Raw genomic sequence first — 21,485 nt, 5'->3', positions numbered from 1 at the left:
GACAAATGCTGACACTGGCTTTTGGACTTGACTCTTCCTTGAGCCAAGTCAGTCTGGTGTCCGAATATTCTGCTTTGCTTTTTCCCATTTGTCTATTCTGTAAGAAGCTAGTACCTGCAGCAGCTGTAAAGATTATTTATTCAACAGTCCTGCCTCAGGCAGGGAGAAGCTGAACCAGCAAATGGCAGCTCAGGACTTCCCAGCTAAGATATTTTTAATAACAGAATAAGAAAATTTCAAAGTCATTGAGCATAGCAGAGAAACTATTTAATGGCACAGAGTCCACACCAAAACTCTCCCAGGTAATAAAATGCTTATTACCTGAGATGGATTTGGACTGTTTTCAGCAGCACCTTGGTACCAGTTGGGAGAGCCATAAGAAACACCCCTGTGTGTGAGCTTACAGTGTGCAGCCCAGCCCAGAGGGGACCCTTGTTTTGGTTCACAGCAAACCCCTCGGGAACAAGGCAGCCCCTGAACACCAGGCCTGTCAGCTCAGCAGGAAGGAAGGGTTTGATGCTACTGTAGGTTTGCTTGTAAAAGGGTAACAAACCATCAGGGAGAGTCTCCTGTGTGATAGCACATAATTTAGCAGCAGATTCTCTGGAGTCTGGTGCAGAAGACCTGCAACCTTCTCATAAAACAGAACTGAAAATGGGGCAGAAAATGGACCCAGGGCTTTGCCTCTTGCATGGAGATCTTTCAAGCACCAAACTACCTTAAGAACTCCTCTTCTGATTGGATTTGGAGAGGGATTCCTTTCCTCTCAAAACACGTGTCCCACAAGCACACACAGAGGTATTTTCTGCCCTTTTGTTTCCAAAGGGAAGGCCCTTTCCTGGTGTAAGGAAGGGCAGCATTAGCATTTCTAATCCAAATGGAAATCAAGGCCACTGCCTCATGGCTCTGCCTGAAGGAGAGGAGACAAATACAGACTGAAATAAAAATAACTGCAAGCCTTTGGACATGCACTTTCACTGTGCTAATTGGGGAATGTGGGACTGGACTCCAGCAATAACTGAGGTTCTTCCCAGAACAAGTGCATTTGCTGATTTTGTGGAATCCCAGCAGGCTCCCATGTTACAACTAGTTCTTTAAATATGAGACCTGAATTCCCCTGCCCCAGCAGTTATTCATGGCCAGTTCAAACAGTTCTTTCACACCTGGTGTCTCCATCCCCTTTTAGAGAGACTCTCCAACAGCATCAATCGCTGCTTCAGCAACCAACAGGGAACTGCAAGTTCTGAGCCAGGTGAGGCAGTTCTGCCTTTCGCACAAACACGATTAACTAATTCATTTTTTAAATGCTTAACTGGATTAATCAAGACAAAAATGTTCCATTATCTCAAAACAATTGTTCCTGTGCTTAACACGTGACAGCTGGAACACTCAAAGGGAAAAGCCTCCCTGGTGGCACCGACCAGGCTGTATGTGCACATCAAGTCTCACACATATTTCAAATTCTACAAACAGCTTTAATAGAATTAATTATGTCCTCTTCATCACATTGTAGTACTTTTTTTACAGTATTCCTGTGATTCTCTAATCATATTTCTCCACAAACCAACACTGGTTTTCCATAAAATAAAGAGACTGAACTGCAAAGACATCATCTGCTTAGTAAGAGCAGATTAATTTTAACTTGCTCTTTACAAGTGACCGGCTCTGAATACCAAGAGGAGATGTTATTTTAATGTTCTACACACCATGCTCGGCTCCAGTTTTTTCATTTCAAAACTAACACATCAACCAGTAGGGATCCAGTTACTTTGCTACTTGGCCATACTTAAGATAGTTTGTATCATCAGTTTAAAAGTTAATGAGCTTCATTTTTACCAGTGTCCTGGTAAATGCATTTCTATGGTATGTCATTAAAAGCCAAATGCCAAAACAAAATGGGAAACTACCCCATAGGGAAAATTTTCATTTGTTCCACTCATCCCCCATTGGTTATGTAAAAGGCCTCTCACAAATGAGGGCATTTATTCCAGAAAAGAACAAACCTAACATTTTAAATATTCATATTTTTCACATGCAAACAAAACTGCATAAAGCCATATCCTGTGTAAGAACTAACAAAATGCCCCTAGAACAGCGGTTCCAAATTAAACATAATCCAAACAGCCTCACAGATCTTGGGTGGCTTGTTCTGATTTCCTTTTTTCTCCTCAAGAGGACCTTTTCTTTAAATGATGCCACAGCACAAACTTGTATCACACAGAGAGAACATCAACTGTCAGAAAACACCAGCACACTCAGAGTCTGTATCTTTGAAAGAAATGGAAGAAAAAGTAATGCTATGAGATCAAACACCTCTATTCTGACACCTTTTAACTTCCACTTTGGGAAGTCAAATCAGTTTGTCATTAAGAACGTAGAGCTAAACGACACAGGAGCTAATTAAAACCCAGCCATTATGCCGTGAGTGGTGGTGCCATGCCATGCCATCAGCAGAACTGCTGACTCCAGCCATTCTGACCTGAATGAAATTGCACCCACAGAGAACTACCCAAGATATCTTCTTGCATGTTTTACCCAACTGTTTAACCAAGAACCCAAAAGTTGAGATTAATTACATATGTGAGCACTAACAGCAAGATAGAATGCATTTTAAAAGACCAGAATAAAGTATAACCCCAACCTCTTCACCCATCACAAATGGCTCTTTGTGAAACAGTAAGTGGCAGCCTTGTCCATTGTAACATGCAGGACCCAGCTGTTTTACACAGTCAGTTTTCAAGTGCTGCATCACACTGACCACAGACACCCATTCACTGAAGGGACACCTGGATCTGAAAACCGAGAAGGAAAGAATTACTTCCTGGGGGGAAAACTTAACCTTTAGTGCAGAAACAAGACAGAAACTCCCCCACAGCCATGACTCGCACGTGGCACACACAGCCAGGTTCCTTTACCTGAGTGCAAACCTGACCATGCCTTGAGTGCGGGTCCTCCACCACCCCAAGGACCTGATATCCAGCATTCCATGTCTACAAAGAGATTATTAACCAAAGGATGAAGAGCCAAGTGGATCAGGCAAGGGACGTGCTCAGGGGCAGCCATACACACCCACAACCCCAAATCTGCCAGGACAGCTTTCATGGCACAACATGCAGCATTCAGCTTCCACAACCACATTAATGAAACACCTCTGAAAGCTTCCCAATACCAAAACAGTCAACATGTGACCTTGGAAACGGGCAGAACTGAAGCTTTCTTCTGATCTCTTAAATCAGTGTTTGCAGGTACCTGCACATTTATTAATTTCAGGAAAAGACTCCACAGTGGCAGATCAAAACAGAAAATCGTTCTACAATGTTCAAATGCTGGCTCCAGCTGTACACTAGTAGAAGCACAGTGACCTGCCTGCTGCCTTTGGACTAGGAGACACACGAGGGGAGTAGCTTGGGCTGAAGAAATAAAAAAAATTAAGCAAGTCACTAGGATGGAAAAAGGCTTTGGGATTGCTATGACACAATTTCTAAATGGCTGATGCTCTTGAGACAACACACAGCAGGCATTATTTACTACACTCCATGTAACTCCCCGAGAAGATGGTACAAAAGCTTAAAGACAGCATCCGAATTAGATCACGAATATAAACAGATCTGACATTTTTAAAAAGCTTTTTCCCTATCAAGCATGCCTGACATGTTTTATATGTCTCACTTCATTTTAAAACTGTCTGCCGCAAGACTTCTTTCCACTGAAAACAACAAACTGAAGTATTAAGTCTTCAGCCATCTAAAAAAGGCATGAATTGTATAACCAGAAACTGATCCCTTATTACAAATTGGTCTCCCACATATGCCTGTGTCCTAAAGCCATAAATCTTCATTATACTGCTGCTGCAACTGTTTGCTTTATCTTCTACAGGCAGCTACTGTCAAATATGCGGTGCATGCTGACACATTTTGCAATTTTGAGTTACTTAATTAACTACTCAGCTCCTGTGAATACCCCATCATGGCAAATGGTAAGCAGTGAGAAAGTACAACACACAGATTTCTTCTCAGCTGAAGTTTTAAAATAAATTCTTCATCTCAAAGAAAATTATCTCAGTTCTAGCAAAATTCTGGCCATCTGGAGCCTCATTTATTACTTTATAAGAAAGCTAACAAGCCAAGCAAGATGGGTCCCCAGGCATTTTCCTGCTCTGGAATTGCTTGGTAAGAAACTTCGGGGTTTTTTCATTTTCTTGAATAACTTACAAATGCATATAAAACTTTATGGAAAGCTGAAGAAATTTCAAGGTATAGAAGCCTTGGGTGTTATACATCTGTTTATAACAGATATATTGGCTGTCAAGAATAATCTGAGAATTAGCTTTAGGGAGGTTTATATAGCAGAGAAAACCCCAAACCCAAAAGCTGCTCACCTGATCATATGCTAAAATTACTCTTGAGCTCCCAAGTGCAGCTCTCTGAAATTGACCTTGGACTGCTAAATCACAAACTAAGCTCCATATTGTATGAAACCAAACTAGTCCCTTAAAAATGTCAGCATGTAGTTTTTACATCATTTTATTTGTCAACCACAGAAAGAAAAAGGAAAATAAGAGTATACACAAGTCAAATACACAGGCATTGGACTAGAAACATTTCCAAGACAAGTTACAGAAGATTCAAAAATAAATTTAAAACATCTCCAAGTAATCTCATGAAAAATTTCCTTGTCACTCCTCCATTACAGGTTTAATAGGTTCAAACGATGCCGCTTCAGAGGAAAGGCACCATGAGACCACTTTCCCTCGTGGACGCCAAGTGCAACACAGAGCAGCTCACCAGGAAGAGCTGTCCCGTACCTGACCTTGGGAACAAAGGGACTTCGTTTCCCCCCACATGACAAACTCATCACACCCCCAGTGCAGGGTCAGCACACTTTCCATGAGAGGTGAGCCAGTCTGCAGGTCCCCGAGGACAATCCCTGCTGCAGAACCGAGAGCATCGAGGGTACTGTTTGGAAACTGCCTCTGCCTGATGTGATCTGCAGAGGGCATGGATTTCAAAGGACTGTGTGCGACACCTCTTGGCAGTTTTCAATTCAAAGGAAAAATTCAATAAAGCAATTGACACCAGGAGGACAGTGCCAGAATTATCATACACTCATCAATCCTTCTGGTACTACATGAAAACCCCTCCAGATTTAAGAAGCAAACAAGTTCTCTATGCTGATTTCTGAGGACTTTTAAGGCAACATAATACTGCAATTAAAGCACGTGAGCTTTAAATTTTCGTATTTATTTTTAATTAGAAAGCCACTTCGATTACAGAAATCTTCATTGTTTCAGATTAATATCAACAGCCTGAGTCCTGATCCTGAGAACAGATTCATTTAAGTGGCATTCCTCTCATACACTGTTTACTTGTGCAAGTATTTGCAAGACTCAGCCCTGAAGTCACTACACAATTTATAGCTGTGTTCCTCATTTGTGAACAAACTCAGCCTCTGAAGTCAGTAACACATTGTTCTGTCGTGTGCCATCATATTCTCTTAACTTCAGCAAAAACACATATATGTTAATTCACAGACAGGTGTGTATGCCGGGAAGAGGCAAGGAAGAGCTACCAGAAACCATGGCAACCCGGAAACAAGCAAGGAAAGGGAACACTGCACAATGGGACATGGTTGTCCTCAAGATAAATGCTAACAATAAACATTTAGGCTGTTTTCTACAGAATTATTTCCATGAATCTTGACCACTATTGCAGCACCTCACACGTAAGGATCTAGAAGTGCCTATTAAAGGTGAGGAGGGAGGAAACTTCTTCCATGTCAATGAGGTCAGATATGTCTTGGTGGAGGTGAACAGGAAATTGCACTAAAGATCACTCTTGCTCACTTCTTGGAGAAAGTGAACAGCTGTTTCAAAGCAAATGCTACTGAGGGCAAATAAAAGAATGCTACCCAGTTGCAGCAGCAAATGTAGCTGTACATAGCCAAAAGTAGCCTGAGTTTTCCAAGAATTAATAGCTATATTTTTTAAGCATGTGCCAATGGACCTGCTTTAAACACTGCCCAAGAGGTAGCACAGATGCAGCAGGACAAAGACTTTCTCTGTGCTCTCCTAGGTCATCACAGTCAATTACACAGGCAAAGACTGCACCTGAGTTGCAAAAGAAGCATTTTGGTATCTTCTGAATATTTCTCATCAAATGCCGACTCTGAAAGACTCCTTGTTGCCTCAAAACAAAGCCTAGAAAAGCAAGGAGCACAAATATGTACATGATTTGGAGAGACTTCTGTATCTATTAATATAAACTAGGCAGGGATTAATAAAATTACATCCAAGACACATACACCAGAAAAATGCACAATGGACAAAAAAAGTAAACTATTTGTTACACTATGACATACAGAAGTTGTTTGTAAATTCTCAGGAAGAATTAAAGAGCAAACATCTCTTGTTAGTTTGTTTCTGTTAATAACTAAACACAACAGGTAAGGAACATTTTCACTGAAAACATTTTTTTGTATTTATGTGTCCTGTAAGTCAAGACAAGCAGGTTGCAATGACATCAGCAGGCCATAACTCTGAAATTCATGAAAAGGAAATATACTTTTTTATCATCAGAAAGTTTGGAATTAACAGCCCCAAGATATTAAAACATAAGAGATTCCAATCAAAGATAGAAGTAACTGAAAAAAATACTATCTATAGTTAAACCAGCCATATTAAAAATCCACCCATGCTCATTTTCAGGCACAGCCACTAAAAAACCCTCTCCTAACTGAAGGTCTGCTGCTGCTTCCTGAAACAGTTTGCAGACTAATACCCCTATGTAGAAACACGGCATGAGGACAATGAGTGGAGAACAATTGATGGCACACCTGGGATTGCCACTAAAGCACAGGCTGCCCAGACAAAGCTGGAGAGAAGAAAAGTTGCTTCTTGCTCATATTCATCGTAACACCCTCATAGAGACCTTGGGGAATGGAAAGAAAATGCGTTCCTTGTGCTCTACCCTACTGCTTTGAGGCGTTTGTACAAGCTCAGGGTTCTTGGAAATGGGTGCCATTTCAGGGGAGTTCAGTTTTCGAGTACTGGAGCTCTCCAGTCCTGAAAGCCAGACAGTTTTTTTGTGGATCAAGAAGTGACATCACTAATACACCATAACGTCCTCCATGGTATCTTCAGCTGTTGTTCACAGTTTCCATGGTTTACATCCCATGGCTCCCATGGCTTACATTCACTTCATGAAAACAAGTCCAGTATGCCTGCATCCTTCCTTTGCTTTCTGTTCCCTCTCCTTGTCATGAATAAGGAGACAGCCAAAAACAAGTACCAGGTCAGGATTTACTGCTTCAAAATACAATTTCTAACAGAAGTTGAAACTCGAGCTTCTTATGCAAACTACCTTACTCCCTGGAATGCTTTGGGTAATGTTCTAGAAAAAACTGACCACATGCAACTGAGAAAATATCGTTTCATCAGAAATTTCTATCTTTAAGGAAACTCTCCCCTGCACTTACTAGAAAACATATGCAACTTGAAATAATTTTAAAAACAGTATGAAGTTACAGGTAGGGGCAGAAGGTAAGTGACTAAACTTTAGTAGATGTGACTTGCAACCAGTGTTTTAGTCAAACCATTCCCTGGTTTCACCCCAGCAGCACAGCTGTATTGCTTGAATAGCAATCTGCCTTCTCTGCAGGCACTGGGAAGTTGCTGCTCTGCAGGCCACATGTGTCACACCCTCACCCTGCCCTGCCAAGATCCTCTGGCCAGGGCCAAATGAGCCCGTTTTGGGAACAGGACAGCCCCATCAGCCCACTCCCTCTTCCTGCCTGCTGGCAGACGAGGCTCTCAGGGGGCTCTGAGGGCAGCACTGCCCAGCTGACCAGCGGGGAGAGCCTTCAGCAGCTGCCCTGGTGCCACCTGATTCACAGGGAGGGGCGGCAGCCCTGTGAGACAAGGACCCCAGTCCCTGTGTGTGGGAACACGCACGGGACCTCAGCCCTGCGAGCTCATCCACTGCTCCCACGAGTTCTGGAACTCACTGCAACAGGCAAAGCAAGAACTTCTGACTCCTCAGAAATGGGGCTCTATGGAGTTTATTGCTGAAAGCACTTTATAATCCTTCAGTGAAATGTGCTATGAAGTGCAAAGTACTATTGTGAAGTCAAACTAAGATTCTTTTTCTTTTTTTAAAATACCTAGGAATTTCTCAGCTTTTCCCTAATAAATCTTTATAAAAATAAATACTGGGAGGACAAAAGGGACAGTTCCCCCACAATTTTAGTAAACAAGTTTCATTCTTCCATGCTAAAATCTCTATTATCTTTCCAGAAAATATCAAAGCACCTAAGAGAAATTGAGGGTGCATCAGAGCTGCTTACAACTTATCTAGTTTATTGCCACAGCTAATGTATCACCAGAACTTCTAAATTTCACGGGTTTTTCTGAAAGGCCATAGTATCAGAAACAGCATTTGGCAAAGACTTTGAGAAGAACAGTTTTCTGATAGTCAGAAATGACCCTTATGATAAATTTATGGGGAAAATACTTGGATTATTTTTGTCTTTGTTATTTTTTAACTTAAACCAGGTACCGGCCACATTTTGTCCCTCCCATTTCTACTGTATTTCCAGTTTCATGTACTTAGACCAATGACACATTCCAAAAGCTGGTGTACGACATCTTTATATACACTACAAATTCAGATTACCAGACTGTAGTCAGACATTGAATGTATAAATAACTTTGCAAACTATTTACAGGTTTTAAACTAATCAGGTTTCAAGCAACCAACACTCTTAAGGCAAATTCATTTGTATGACTGGCTGTCTGGCCTCTCAGCATTTCTCTCCCCTCCCCAATTCCCCTAAAATTATAGGCAAATAGGAAATTGAATTACCCCCTGCCCCTGCATTGACAGAATTTCTTGTATGGAGAGATGATCTATCTACTTAGGAGCTTTCCTCAAAACAAGGAAAAATGCATAGAAATGCACTTCTGTGTCAAGAAAATCATTAAGGTGCATACCAAGAAGTGGAAGTCCTACTGTCCTACAAGAACACAACTTTTGTATGCACATGACAAATGGATTTGGGAATTTGGAGAAAGCATCAGTTTAAAGCTGCACAAGCCTTTTTAGAACTATGCATTTATAAACTCGTAAGAGATAAGATCTGAAGAGCTCGAAGGGATTTTCTCTTAGAGGTGACACTGTGCAATACAAAATGCCACAAATGGTGGATTTTCAAAGCACACGTTTAACTACATTAGAATTTTTCTCTTATACCATATTGCTGTGCAAGATACTATTCACCACTTTAAGGGATTCTGCACATCTTACCAATCCTTCCATTGGAATAAGAATTGGCCATTTCAAATAGTATTTTTCTGTTACAACATTGTATTCCTACGTGCAAGCACAGTGCGATCCCTTTTGTCAATGCATGACTGAAGCAACCAAGCATATTCTGGTGAAGTACACAGGATTCACATACCAAACGTGCTCAGTGCCTTCCTTTAAGTCCCAATCATCACTTTGTTCTTAGTATTTTTCAATGCCCTGATTAGGTCTTTGTTTGGAAGTAATTAGCTACTGTGGTTTGAAGGATTTTGGAACAAAGCAGAGACTTTATACTGAATGCAGAGGTCATCTCCAACAGAGACAAAAGGTAGCAAATTATCGATTAGCTTTGTATTTAGAAGCATCCCTTGGTTCACTGCTAGGATTGCTCCAGTCATCTGCTTCAGGTGTGGTCTTGTAGTGCCGCCATGCTGACTTATTAAAAACGGGAAGTCTTTCAAATGATTCACTTGAAAGGGCCTATAGAAAAACAAAAGCAATGGTTAGGTATCACTGGAGATACAAGAGCAAGGTGATACTCCGGGGAGTTCTACACTTACAACTTCTGTACCCAACAAGTGCTGCAATTATCCCAGAGTTACATATCACAGCACTACTCTGAAAATACTTGAGCTGTGACTAGTAGCTCTAGGTATACTCAAAGTCCCAGTCAAAGTTAAAAGAAAGTAATAGCACTGAAAAATATTTCCCTTCTTTCCACAGAGTGGTGTCTACTGAGATAGCAAGAAAAAGATTTTTGGTCAAAGATATTTTAGTGAGATTTGTCACTGACACAGAGCAGACAGTTCCTCAAACACTTCCCTTCCTGAATGCACTTGGGCTCTGCCAGCACACTGATCTGTGGGGGGCTGACCCAGTTCAGTCCCCTGGCCCACCTTTTTCCTCTGAGAAAGGCCAGACCTTTCTTCTCCACACACACATGCAGAGGATGAAACCCATCAGAAGCAGAGGATTCCACAACTCACTTGCTATATACATCAAGGCACAGTGACAGTGCTAAGCCAATAACCTACACAAGCTACACACTCTGTTCTTTTAAACTCCCTTGTGGAATTCAAGCAGTGTCAACCCTTAGCCCCTGAGTAGCCTGGGCTTTTCGAAAAAATGACAAGATCAGTACAGTCTATTGCATCAAGAACTGCATAGAATAGAGGATATTTACTAGTTAGGAGCTGGCCAATGATCTTCTCAATTCTATTGTGGCCAAAACTTAGAAACAAAAAGCATTAACCAAAATTATTTCATATCACAGTTCTTGGAAGATTCACCACTTATAACAATCCAACTCGGGGACTGAAAAAAAATCAAAGCAAACTAACTAGTATTAGTACCAGATTAATATATATAACCTTGGAGTTTAGGATTTTATGTAACTGATTTAGGTTAAAGTGTCAAAGACAGCAAAAAGAAATTTCAAAACAAGCTGAAGAGTTAAAAGAGCCTGCTACAAGCAACTTGCACTGCATTACTAGTTTATAAAAGGGTCAAATTCATACCTTCAAATAAATAACAGCATCTGAACCCACACCTTCCATTGAGTAGAGTTTAAGGTCACCTTGAAAGTACCTCGCATACAGACGAGAAATTGGCAATCCATAGCCAAACCCAGCCTGTCAAAACAAAAGAACAAAAGGAAAAATATGATGACAAGTTTAAAAAAATGCAACAGATCCCTGCATTAATTTATAAAAGTGAGGATATCTAAATATTAGATTTGTATCAAATTCTTTTTTAAGCTTTCCTTTATTTCTCAGTTTATACTCTAAGTCCATATTCAGTATTTGAGCAATCTCCTTTTTTCCTGTGCATTAGTTTTTAGTACAAAAAAGGCTGAGTCCTTTGCTAGAACTCCCTTGTCCATTCTGCATTTTCTCAGAGGCAGGTAGGTGCAGCATACCGTTCATGCTGCTTTCAACCAGCAAAGCAAACCAATGCTCTACACAGCCTCCTCGCTGTGATGACCATTGCTGTAGTACTGCATTGTTTCTTTGGTAAAAATCAGAGTTTTGACAGCATGTTTTTTCTCCCCCAAGCCTGCGATTATTATTCTCGAATGTCTCCACACTTAGGACATAAGAAAGCCAGAGACAACTCTGCTTCATCTAGGTCATACTATTAAGTGACTGCTAGTGCCACAGTGCCAGAGATCAGCAGAGTCCTGCAGAGGAATACGCAAGCAATACAAGGCAAATTATGCTCTCTGGTTAACAAAAGATCAGGATTCCACAGCACTGAATGATCTCCTGAAGACTGAGACACACAATTTTTAAAGCATAATGGACTTGATGGGTACAAAGTTTAGATTTTAAATTTACAAAACTAATATTCATAACCATGCCTGCAACAAGATCAATCACTAGGCACCTCTTCCAACCCTCTCTTGTCAGAAAAGTTACAGGAAAACCCTCCAAGTTTCTCTCACTGCAGCAAAGGAGTAAAATTTTGCTCTACACACCAACTCTTTCAGATGACTGGGTATGTGCTGAGAACCACAATGGCTATGCACCCAAATCCCACCTGAATTTTTCAGGACTATCCAGTGCAATAAAGGAATGATTCCAAACACACAAGCATTTGCAAAAAAAAGAAACAAAAAACCCCCAAAAACCAAACACATATACAAAGCAATGTAGTACGGGTGGACTACGAGAAAAATTAGACACCTGAAGCTTTCAGAAAACCAATAAATTCATTCCACAATAATATTTGTACAAAAGCAACCTGACAGGTAAGTGATAAACATACCCATAATTTTAAAAACAAAGGCCTAAAATGATACAAAAAAGAGAAAGCTAAGAAGAAGGACTATGCAAGCACTATGCACAGCTAATATGTGACATCACTTTCTAGGAAATCCCTTGAGGGAAAAGTGAACATTAAAGAACTTGTACTACAGTGTCCATCAAAAATTCTCTTGCTGTCATCTACTACAATATATCTTCTGGCCTTTTTTGCCTTGTTTTTACAGAATTCTAAATCTAGTATTAAATTTGTTTACAGTTGCTCACTCAGCTCTTCTGAGCAAAATGAGAAACAGAAATGCCAAGTACACCCTTTTCACGCTGCTTGTCATAGTTGCTAGTGTCCATTAGCAGAGTTAAAACAGTTGTTTAGCTGCACTTTTCCCAACATCTCCCACTAGAGACATATGTACCTGGTCTTGAAACTTGAGAGATTTCTTTCTTAACCGCTAAAAAACTGATTTGACTGCCTCAGAAAGAACTAAAAAAAAAAAAAAATGTCAAAAGCTGACATTCTTTTCTGGAGACTGGACAATAAATACATTACAGAAATTATAAGGCACAGTGACCAAAAGGCAACTTGTGGACAGTACATACCCCAAGGACCAGCTCAAGTAAAGGGAAATATCAAACAATACTGAAAACACTTTATATTTTCCTCACTCCAGAATTACCCCTCCCTAAAACCCAGCTTCTGCTTGTCTCCTGTTCCTTCATGCTCTGTGCTAGCCCACATCATTATTTCATACAGCCCTCTTTCAAACATTTCCCGTCAGCCTCTTCTGTGCACTGCCTTTAGGGTGTTTTCCAAACCAGGTAACTTACAAGAAACATGAAGACAAGAGACCCCAGATGAGTACCTTGTTAAATCCTGGCCTTGCAAAGGGTCTATTTTGCAAAAGACAATTAACAAGAGGTGATTACTACAAAGATCTGTGCTTGACCTAGAGGACAGAACAGTCCATGATGGCACATCTGCCTTGAGAAAGGAAAGCTCCTTAGAGAATATTTACCATTAAATGCTATGGTCTGCATTAAACAAATAGGAAGTTATTACATTTCTGTGTTACTAGCATCTACAGATTTAAATTAAAACTAATTTAAGCCACATTTCTCCTTCTTCTGTAAACAAATGCTGCCAGAGAGAGAATCATTAAATTCCCTAAGAAAACCTACTACCACTAAACATGACCATGTGGTTTTGTGTACTCTATGTGCAGTGCACATGAACCTAAGACCTGCTAAAATTCTGAATGCTGCCATGGTAACAAGGTTTCTCAGAAGTCTTTAAACAACATTTGCAATGACAGGGAGCAAAAATTTTCCCCTATCAACAAGGATACCTCTCTTCCACTGCCCAATTCCATGAATGTTTCACAAACTAGACAGGGGATCATATAATAAGGGGAAGGACTGTTAGAACAGAAAAATATGTCTATTTACACTGCACCATAGCTTAGTTTAGAATATTACCTAAGTCAAGGATGACACACCACCAACCTTCTGCAGCACTGTAATTCTTAAGTGGTTTTGTCTTTGACACTTAACAATAAGGAAACTCCTTCTGTATGGACATCAAAGAGGATTTATGTGGAACCTTTCTGCTAAAGGTTTTTTATTTCCAGACTGACATGCAAGGCATAGCATAACTGCATCTGGGCCATAATACATAACATGTCAAACTTCACTGCTAAGTCCTTGTTCCTGTTAGTAGCAAGATACGGCACAGACTCACAGCTTGACTTTTTTCTTTCTGCACACACATATAAATAACAGAGCTGAACAACTATTCTTGACTTTCAGTCTTGTGCAGGCATTGGTCAGACTCACAGGGCACAAGCTGCTGGATTCAAAAGAGAGGAGGATCCTTTGTAGGTTTGACTACAGTGGCATAGACTGAGAAAGGCAAATAAAGCCTGAAAACGGGATACAGTAGAAGAATACCAAGGATAAATGCCACAAATCAAAGTAAGCAGTTTTGAAGATGAGGAAGTAAACACAGCAATGCATTGCTAAAGATGCACGGAAAAAAGAAAAAAGAATAGTGTCAATCCTAAAATGAACACATTTTATAATCAGAGCTACAAAGGAAGAGACAGTTTAATAGTGCATACAACCAGTAATCAAGGTGTAAGTTTATCCTGAGAACAAGTTTCAGGAAGTCCTTGTAGACTGATACAGTAAATTGCTGATCAAAAGTGAGACAGAACAAAGGCAGATTATGCATCAAGAGAGATTCTGCCATTTGTGACAAAGAAAAAAAGCTTGTATTTGGATTAAGGCCTGTTCCCTCTCACTCATCACATTCAAGAAGATTTTCTATGAAAAAGCAGAAGTCTGAAACATAAGACTGAGATGTGCTGTAGAGGTAGGAGCTTTGAAGGATCAGTACCAAGTCAGTGCAGACAGAACGGGGCTTCACACCTCTCACAGTGCAAAGCGGTAAAACCAGTGTAATGCATTGCCATGCCACAATGGTACCCACTGTGGACCAAGACAGCACCATAAAGACTTTCTGCTCATAAGCCAAAAGGAAATTTATTACCTCTGAGTGATGCCTTTTCCTGGTCTTAAAATCAAGAGTCAAACACTCTAGAAGGGAAAAAGGGATTTTACCTTGGTATTTATTTTAAGGATCCTTAGGTGCACTACGTCCAGGTCAACTGCACCTCAATGCCCACTGCAATGCACACCCCCAAAAGATCTGGTATAATATTATAGGTCTCATTAATTAGCAATTCTATCAAAGATTCCCCAGTGAGAGGCTCGAATTAGCCCCCCTCCCCAAGGAACCTTCCCCTGGATGGTTCTATCTTGGTTTACAGAATGTGTTCTGGAGAGGACCTTGGGGTCTGGGGCACACTGATCCCTAGCTACGAAGCTTCTAAAATGTTTAGTCTCTCAGCTTGAAAAACAAGTCCAAGAATGTAGGCAAAAAGCACTAAGAATACAGAAGTTGTAAAAAGGTATAACAGGGATATAAAAGAAAAGGCAAAAAATCTTCATGGCATCATGAGTCACTCTGAACTGATTTTACCCTCACTTTACTGTTGAATATTTTATATCCAAAATAGTCACATGGACAAGAGGGAACAGCCTCCAAGCTGTGCCAGGGAGATTCAGGCTGGACATCAGGAAGAATTTCTTCACTGGAAGGATTGTCAGGAATTGAAACTGGCTGGCCAGGGAAGTACTGGAGTCAGTCATTATGCCTGGAAGTGTTCAGGAAACAAGTAGACACAGCACTTAGCGCTGTGGTTTAATTCCAAGCCTTTAGTTAATTTTAAAAAACTGCTTAGGAACATGCTAGATGAGAATGCTCCTAAGCAGGGAAAGGAAATTTCTCAAGAGAATCAACTCCTCAACAGGATTGCATCAGAAGGACAGAGAACAGAGATGAGAAGAGGCAAAATACAGTATCTGTATTAGTCCGCTTACTGAAAATCAGTCAAGTGCAACAGTAGCCATACAATTTTTATCACGAGTCAATACACAATTTAATAAAACAATTTAGAAGCAGTATTTTAATAATATTTTTTAAAAATCATGCTTGCTAAAAGAATCTACACATTCAACACTGAAATAATTTCCCTGCCTAGAAGAAACTATGGGGAATTATTTTTTTATTTGAAATCTGGCCCTGATGCATCTCAGAAAGGAGTATCACATGAGATATTTCCAATTAAACAGGAACATACCAAAAGTGTTCATACCACATGCAGGTTTGGGACTATTTTTTAGATGTGTTTTTACAGTCTGTAACTTACAGAAAAATGATCCTCAAGCTTCAGTATAAGCTTGTGCATTGCCAGGAGGTGCTTCTCAAGTGCTGAGCAGTGTGGCTCACCTTTTTAATTCATTTATGATATGAAACTTCGATAAACAGTAATTTATACACCAAAGAGGAGCTCATTAGGTGATCCACCTTCTCAGTAATATCACACTAAAGATCCTGCCCATTAATCTGTGAAAATACTGTGCTTACGCAGTTTTTTTATGCTTGTTTCCAAGAACGTAATGTCAAGACAGAAGTAATTTTCTATTCCATAGTCCAAGTGATGATAACACAACCCATTTTCTCCTGTTCTACCTGGATAGACTTGCTAATGATAAACCATTTCCTCAATGGAAAACCTGATCCAGCAGGTTGCAGTGAACAGAAATGTAAAATCAGAGTGGTGCAAAGCGATATTTAAACACATATTGCAACTGCTTACCAAAGGCACAGCCCTCGAGGGCTCCAGACTGGGCCTGGGTGCTGTTGAGTACATGTAGTTAAACAATCTGTCTATTTTTCTTAGAGGTACACCTCCACCTTGGTCACTTATCTAAGGAATGAAAATGCAAGAGTTTTAAACATTAGGTTCTGGGAAAAAACCCACAAAATCTCAAGCAGCATTATCTAAATTACTTTATAAATATTAAAAGGAGCAGCTAGGGACTTTGGGGCTGTCTGGTTTGGAGAAAAGAAGGCTGGGAGTGACCTTGTCATGGTCTACAGCTTCCTGAGGAGGGGAACTGGGGAGGGAGGTGCTGATCTCATCTCCCTGGATCTAGTGACAAGACATGCGGGAACAGTTCAAAGCTGCAACATCAGCAGGGGCTTAGAGTGGACATCAGGAAGCATTTCTGTATGGGAAAGGTGGTCAAAGAGTGGAATGGGTTTCCTGCAGAGGTCATCAATGGCCCACATCTGTCAGTGACCAAGATACATTTGGACTCTGCCCCTAACAAACGTGCTTTGACTTTTGGCCAGCCCTGAAGTGGTCAGGCAGTTGAACAAGATGTTCCTCATAGGTCCTTCCCAACTGAAAATATTCCATTCTAATGAATATGAAGCAGGTGATACAATAATTAATTTGCCTTTTCAAATTATATGTCATACTAACCTAAACCTAGCAGGTTTGCAAGCTGTGTATTATTTTTAGGCATTTACCTTAATAGATAGATCTTCTTTCCCCAAAGTGACTAAGGTTTTGATCGATGGATAGGCTTCTTTCTTACCTTCATGCAATTCCACTGTAGCTCTCATTGAATTCTGAAGGTAAAAGAAAATAGTCTCTTTGATCCTAACTTTAACATACAAGCTTTTTGTGACAAGCTAGAACTTGCATTTATTTTGTTGCCTCTACTCTGTCCTACAGTTGTGTAAAAGGTAGAGAAGGCTGTATTTAACACAAATTCAAGTGCCATCCAGTCAATGAATTGCCCAGTTGAATTTTTACATTACAACTTGTTATACATAACTTTTATTTACTTGGTATAGTCAGAGAAAAGAAAGCAAGACTCTTTTTTTTTTTTTCCTTGTGTGAAATCAAGTAAATATACCCACGGGATGAGAACATCCTTCACCTCTACCATGCACAACACCAACAATGATGTTCACCCACAGAAAGCTAGTTTTGATTTTCTCAGCCTGGGTCACACAATTTTTAAGATACCATCTGTCAATCTGACTTTATAATGCATGTTAACAGAGTTTCCACTGCCAGTTCTTTACAGCTACAACTTACTGCCTTCAACCTGCTTCATGACTTGTACCAAAAACACCCACATGTAACGTACCAATTTTCACCTGTTCTGCCCTAGAACTAGTGTTACAAATGGCAAAATGGGGAAAGACTTACATGAACATAGTTGACAAATGTCAGAAATAAAAGCCCCAAAAACCAGTACTTTGAAAAAGTTTCTCTCTGGCCAAACACAAGTTTTCCCCTCAATTTCTGGTGTTCGGTTGCACCACTCAGAGACCTCCTCTCTTCTTTCAAACAATGTAACAGCTCTCACATGTTCTGTTTTCACTGTTGCTCCAATTATTCAGAACACATAAACCCAAACAAAGCATGTCATCTACACTATTCAAAGACACAGGGCCTGTTTTCACAGTAAAGACACTGATCCTAACCAGTCCTCAAATATGCAAAAAAGAAGTAAGCTCATGAAAACTGCAAGGTTATGAATATTCCACCACTGCAAAACTAAACTATCTTGAGTGTTTTAAGTTAATCAAAAAAGCCACAAAAGCACAACAGGAGAAGTGGGAAACCAGGCAGTTTTTAAGTACACAAGGTCATAAGAGAGGGGTTTAAATCTGGCTTTTAAACAAGTGAAGAGTGTTTGAAACTTAAGAATACACTTAAGAAAGGAAAACCGAAATAACGTTTGAGAGCTGTAACTGGAAGGAATCTCAATTTCAACAGTAATAGGGTCACAAAACCCTCCCAAATATTAACAAGTGCAACCTACCTTGAATAATTCAAATAACATATGAAACAAATGAGAAGGTACATAAACTACTTGAATAGGCTTGTTTGGAGCTTTAGCTAAGAAAAAAAAGAGAAAAATGTCAAATCATTTTTCTTCAAAACAGTATTTTGTAGCATTGCCCTTTATCAGAATAACATGAACATGTAGGTAAAGACAAGCATGTAAGCATGTTCTAATTTTCCCAGTGCAAAATTAGTTTCATGAAGTAAAACCATAAATTTTAGTCACTGCTATCACCTGAAAGAACACATTATAATTACGATCTTCAAATCTATCCAGTCAACAGACTTTGTTTAGATAGGAAGCTTCACTAAACAGTGGTTGGTTTCCTACCAACAGTGTATGTTAACCAAGGGAACTTTCCTACTTAAGTGGGAAACTTTCACATGTTCACATATTATTTAAGCATAATATTTGCTGCACAAAAAGATTCTTAAACTGAAGAAAAAATAACTGCTTAAATATTCTAAAAACAACTACATATTTTCCCCTCATTAAAACATATAAAATATAAGTATTCATAAAAAATTTCAAATCTACTTCAAACAATAACACAGCTTCCATATTCCAAACCATCACTGAATTGTTTGCCCACTGTTGTCCCCCTGTGAGTATTTCAGCAGAGGGGTACGGCTTGGCACAGCTCTGAATGCCAGAATGCTCATTGACTGATCGGGCAGGAAATAATACAGCTGCATTTAATACATTCCAGGACAGTTTTGGTGCTGAAGATGAAGTCATCCCTGAACATTCAAATATCTACTGGCATTAAATTATGCAGTCACAGAAAGTCAGACTGAGCAGCAGTTCAGACTGAAGGGAAGTCTCGAACTGTCTGCTTCATAAATTCCAGAAAGATATAAATATGCACAAAGAACATGGCTGGAGTCAACTTCACTCCTTCTGGCACTGAGGGCTGGCAGTAATCCCAGTAATTATTTTATGAGACATGGTAGTGTAAATCCTAGGAAAAGGAGAAGACTAAAACAATGCTCTGCAAGGCAACTTGATACTTCATCCTGTTAATTTTATCAGTCCATACTCCCATTCCCTTACTTCACCAAAACCAAGGCAAACTGACTCACACTTGTTTGAGGCACAGAGACAGAAGATGAGATATCGTTGCTCTTGTGAGGTAATTTGCAAAGTTCCTTTCCTCATATTGATAATAAGATGGTTTAAAGGAAATAGTTCATTCTTTATTCACTTTTTTTTTTTAGCTCCAGCAACTTGCTTTCTCTACTGTTGGATCTTTTTACTTATGCTGTCAGATGAATTTTGCATTGATTGATTCCTCTGCTGCAACACTCAGTACTTTTATCTCTAGAATCACTCCGTTTAAAAGGGGAAGGTTGGGTCCCTTGGTTTTGGGAGAGATGGGTGGTAATACCTCATTGCTGACAGTATCACCTTGTGTAGAGAAATATTTCTATACTACTCAGTAGTACTTTGAGCAACACATATTCCATATATATCACACTCTCCATTGAGTGTTACCTATTTTTGAGACTTTTGCAATTCTGCTACTGAAGTCTGGAAACATCTTAGTCTTATGTTTGGCTGCTGTCCAAAATTTGGGAGAGGATCACTCAGGAAATTTTTTTTTAACTAAAGAAAATAAGCTCCTTTTTGTCAATAAAATAATGAACAAAAAGCAGTCAATACGCTGACAAGGCCTGTCTCATCAGTTTTGTGTCATCCAATTACCATCTCTGCAATCAACTTGAAACAGATTTTCATGTGTTAAGTTTATGATAGGATTTAAAGCATAGACTACCTAATAAAAATTCCAATTTTGCCATCTTACACAGAAGGGCTCACCACTGTGTCAAGAGTGCCAGTGGAATTCATTATAAGCATACTTTGGAATAAAACAAGTTTCAGTTCAGTTAGAAGATTAGAAGGCAGGCATGTTTCCTTCTCAGTTATGAGGAATCTTGATTTATTTTCTTTAAAGTGATAGCGAGTTCAGCAGATAGAACTCCGCATTCAGCATAAAGAAGCACACATCATGATGATAAACTATAATTCAGGTGCCCATGTAGACACATTAGAACAAAAGCAACTGCATACAGGACTGCAGAGTTCAAATTACAACTTACAATTAGTTAACAAAACTAGAAATCACATATCAGAAATGCATTTTCTTACATACATCAATCAAATAATTTCGTAATTACCATTGAATTCTTCAACTTCCAGATCAGGTGCCACTGTATAGTACTGTTCACATAACATCTTAGCTGTTTCATAAGCATCTACAAAACAACACAACAAACACTGATTTATCAAAATCTTCTAGAGACGACCAGCAGTGTTCATCCTCTCTGTGAAAGACCACAAACAGAACACTCATTTTGAGCACTAGTTTACAAGCATGAAGTTGGTATCCAATCTAGTCCCTTTTTCTCTGTACACTCGTAGCCCAGTTGCCAGGAAAGGGAAAACTCCATCTAAAGCTCTAAAAAGAAAAGCACAGTACTGGAGGGAAGCTATTTTTCATCCTTGTTCAGGGCTTGAAAACCAGAAGGATATAATCTTAGGCTGACCATAAAAATCTAGTTATTTTTCATTCCCTTATTACAATTTAATACTTGCTCTTTCCACCTCAAATAAAAAAGGATGATATTGCAGCCATAAATTCAAGTTTTCCAAACACAATACTGTTTACAATACTTAATTTTCAAGATCTTTTGGGGGAAAAGCTGGAATCGTTAAGATTCTTCATTCCTTCCTATTGAACCAAAAATTACTCCCCCTGAAAATACCTCCCCATAGCCCAAATCAGGCTTTACATATTGTTAAAATACCAGTAGAAAGTTTAAGTTAACCTTTGTCACTAGTGGTGTCCCTCAAGGTTCAATACTGGGCCCAGTATTGTTTAACATCTTCATCAATGACTTGGAGGAAGGGGCAGAGGCCTCCTCAGCGAGTTCACTGATGGCACAAAGCTGGGAGGAGTGGCCAATACCCCCAAGAGCTGTGCAGCCCTTCAGAAGGGCCTTGACAGGCTGGAGAGATGGGCAGAGGAACGCTCTGAAACTCAGCCAGGGCAAATGCAGGGTCCTGCACCTGGGCAAGAACAGCCCCAGGCACCAGCACAGGCTGGGGGCCGACCTGCTGGAAAGCAGCTCTGAGGAGAGGGACCTGGGGCTCC

The 21,485-nt window shown here is 39.9% G+C and overlaps 1 protein-coding gene across 4 annotated transcripts in view; it reads right to left on the bottom strand.

Moving 5' to 3' along the window:
- Positions 1–4,507: 4,507 nt before the first annotated feature.
- The window catches only part of PDK3 (pyruvate dehydrogenase kinase 3), a 55,228-nt gene continuing 38,250 nt past the window's right edge, over positions 4,508–21,485 (bottom strand). For 2 of the 4 annotated variants that reach the window (XM_082278606.1, XM_082278607.1), the window contains exons 6-11: positions 20,509–20,586; positions 18,308–18,384; positions 16,998–17,099; positions 16,279–16,389; positions 10,817–10,930; positions 8,040–9,779 (exon numbers count right to left, since the gene is read on the bottom strand). In XM_082278606.1, the coding sequence (XP_082134732.1) occupies positions 9,636–9,779; positions 10,817–10,930; positions 16,279–16,389; positions 16,998–17,099; positions 18,308–18,384; positions 20,509–20,586 (626 nt within the window). In that variant the 3' untranslated portion in view covers positions 8,040–9,635. Of the gene's footprint in view, positions 6,197–8,039; positions 9,780–10,816; positions 10,931–16,278; positions 16,390–16,997; positions 17,100–18,307; positions 18,385–20,508; positions 20,587–21,485 lie in introns of those variants that run through there. The other 2 variants (XR_014226297.1, XM_082278608.1) reach the window with 2 other exon arrangements.

Source organism: Coloeus monedula (genome assembly GCF_965178545.1).
Source record: "Coloeus monedula genome assembly, chromosome: 3".
Taxonomy (NCBI): domain Eukaryota; kingdom Metazoa; phylum Chordata; class Aves; order Passeriformes; family Corvidae; genus Coloeus; species Coloeus monedula.
This window is presented reverse-complemented; position numbering and strand designations above follow the sequence as displayed.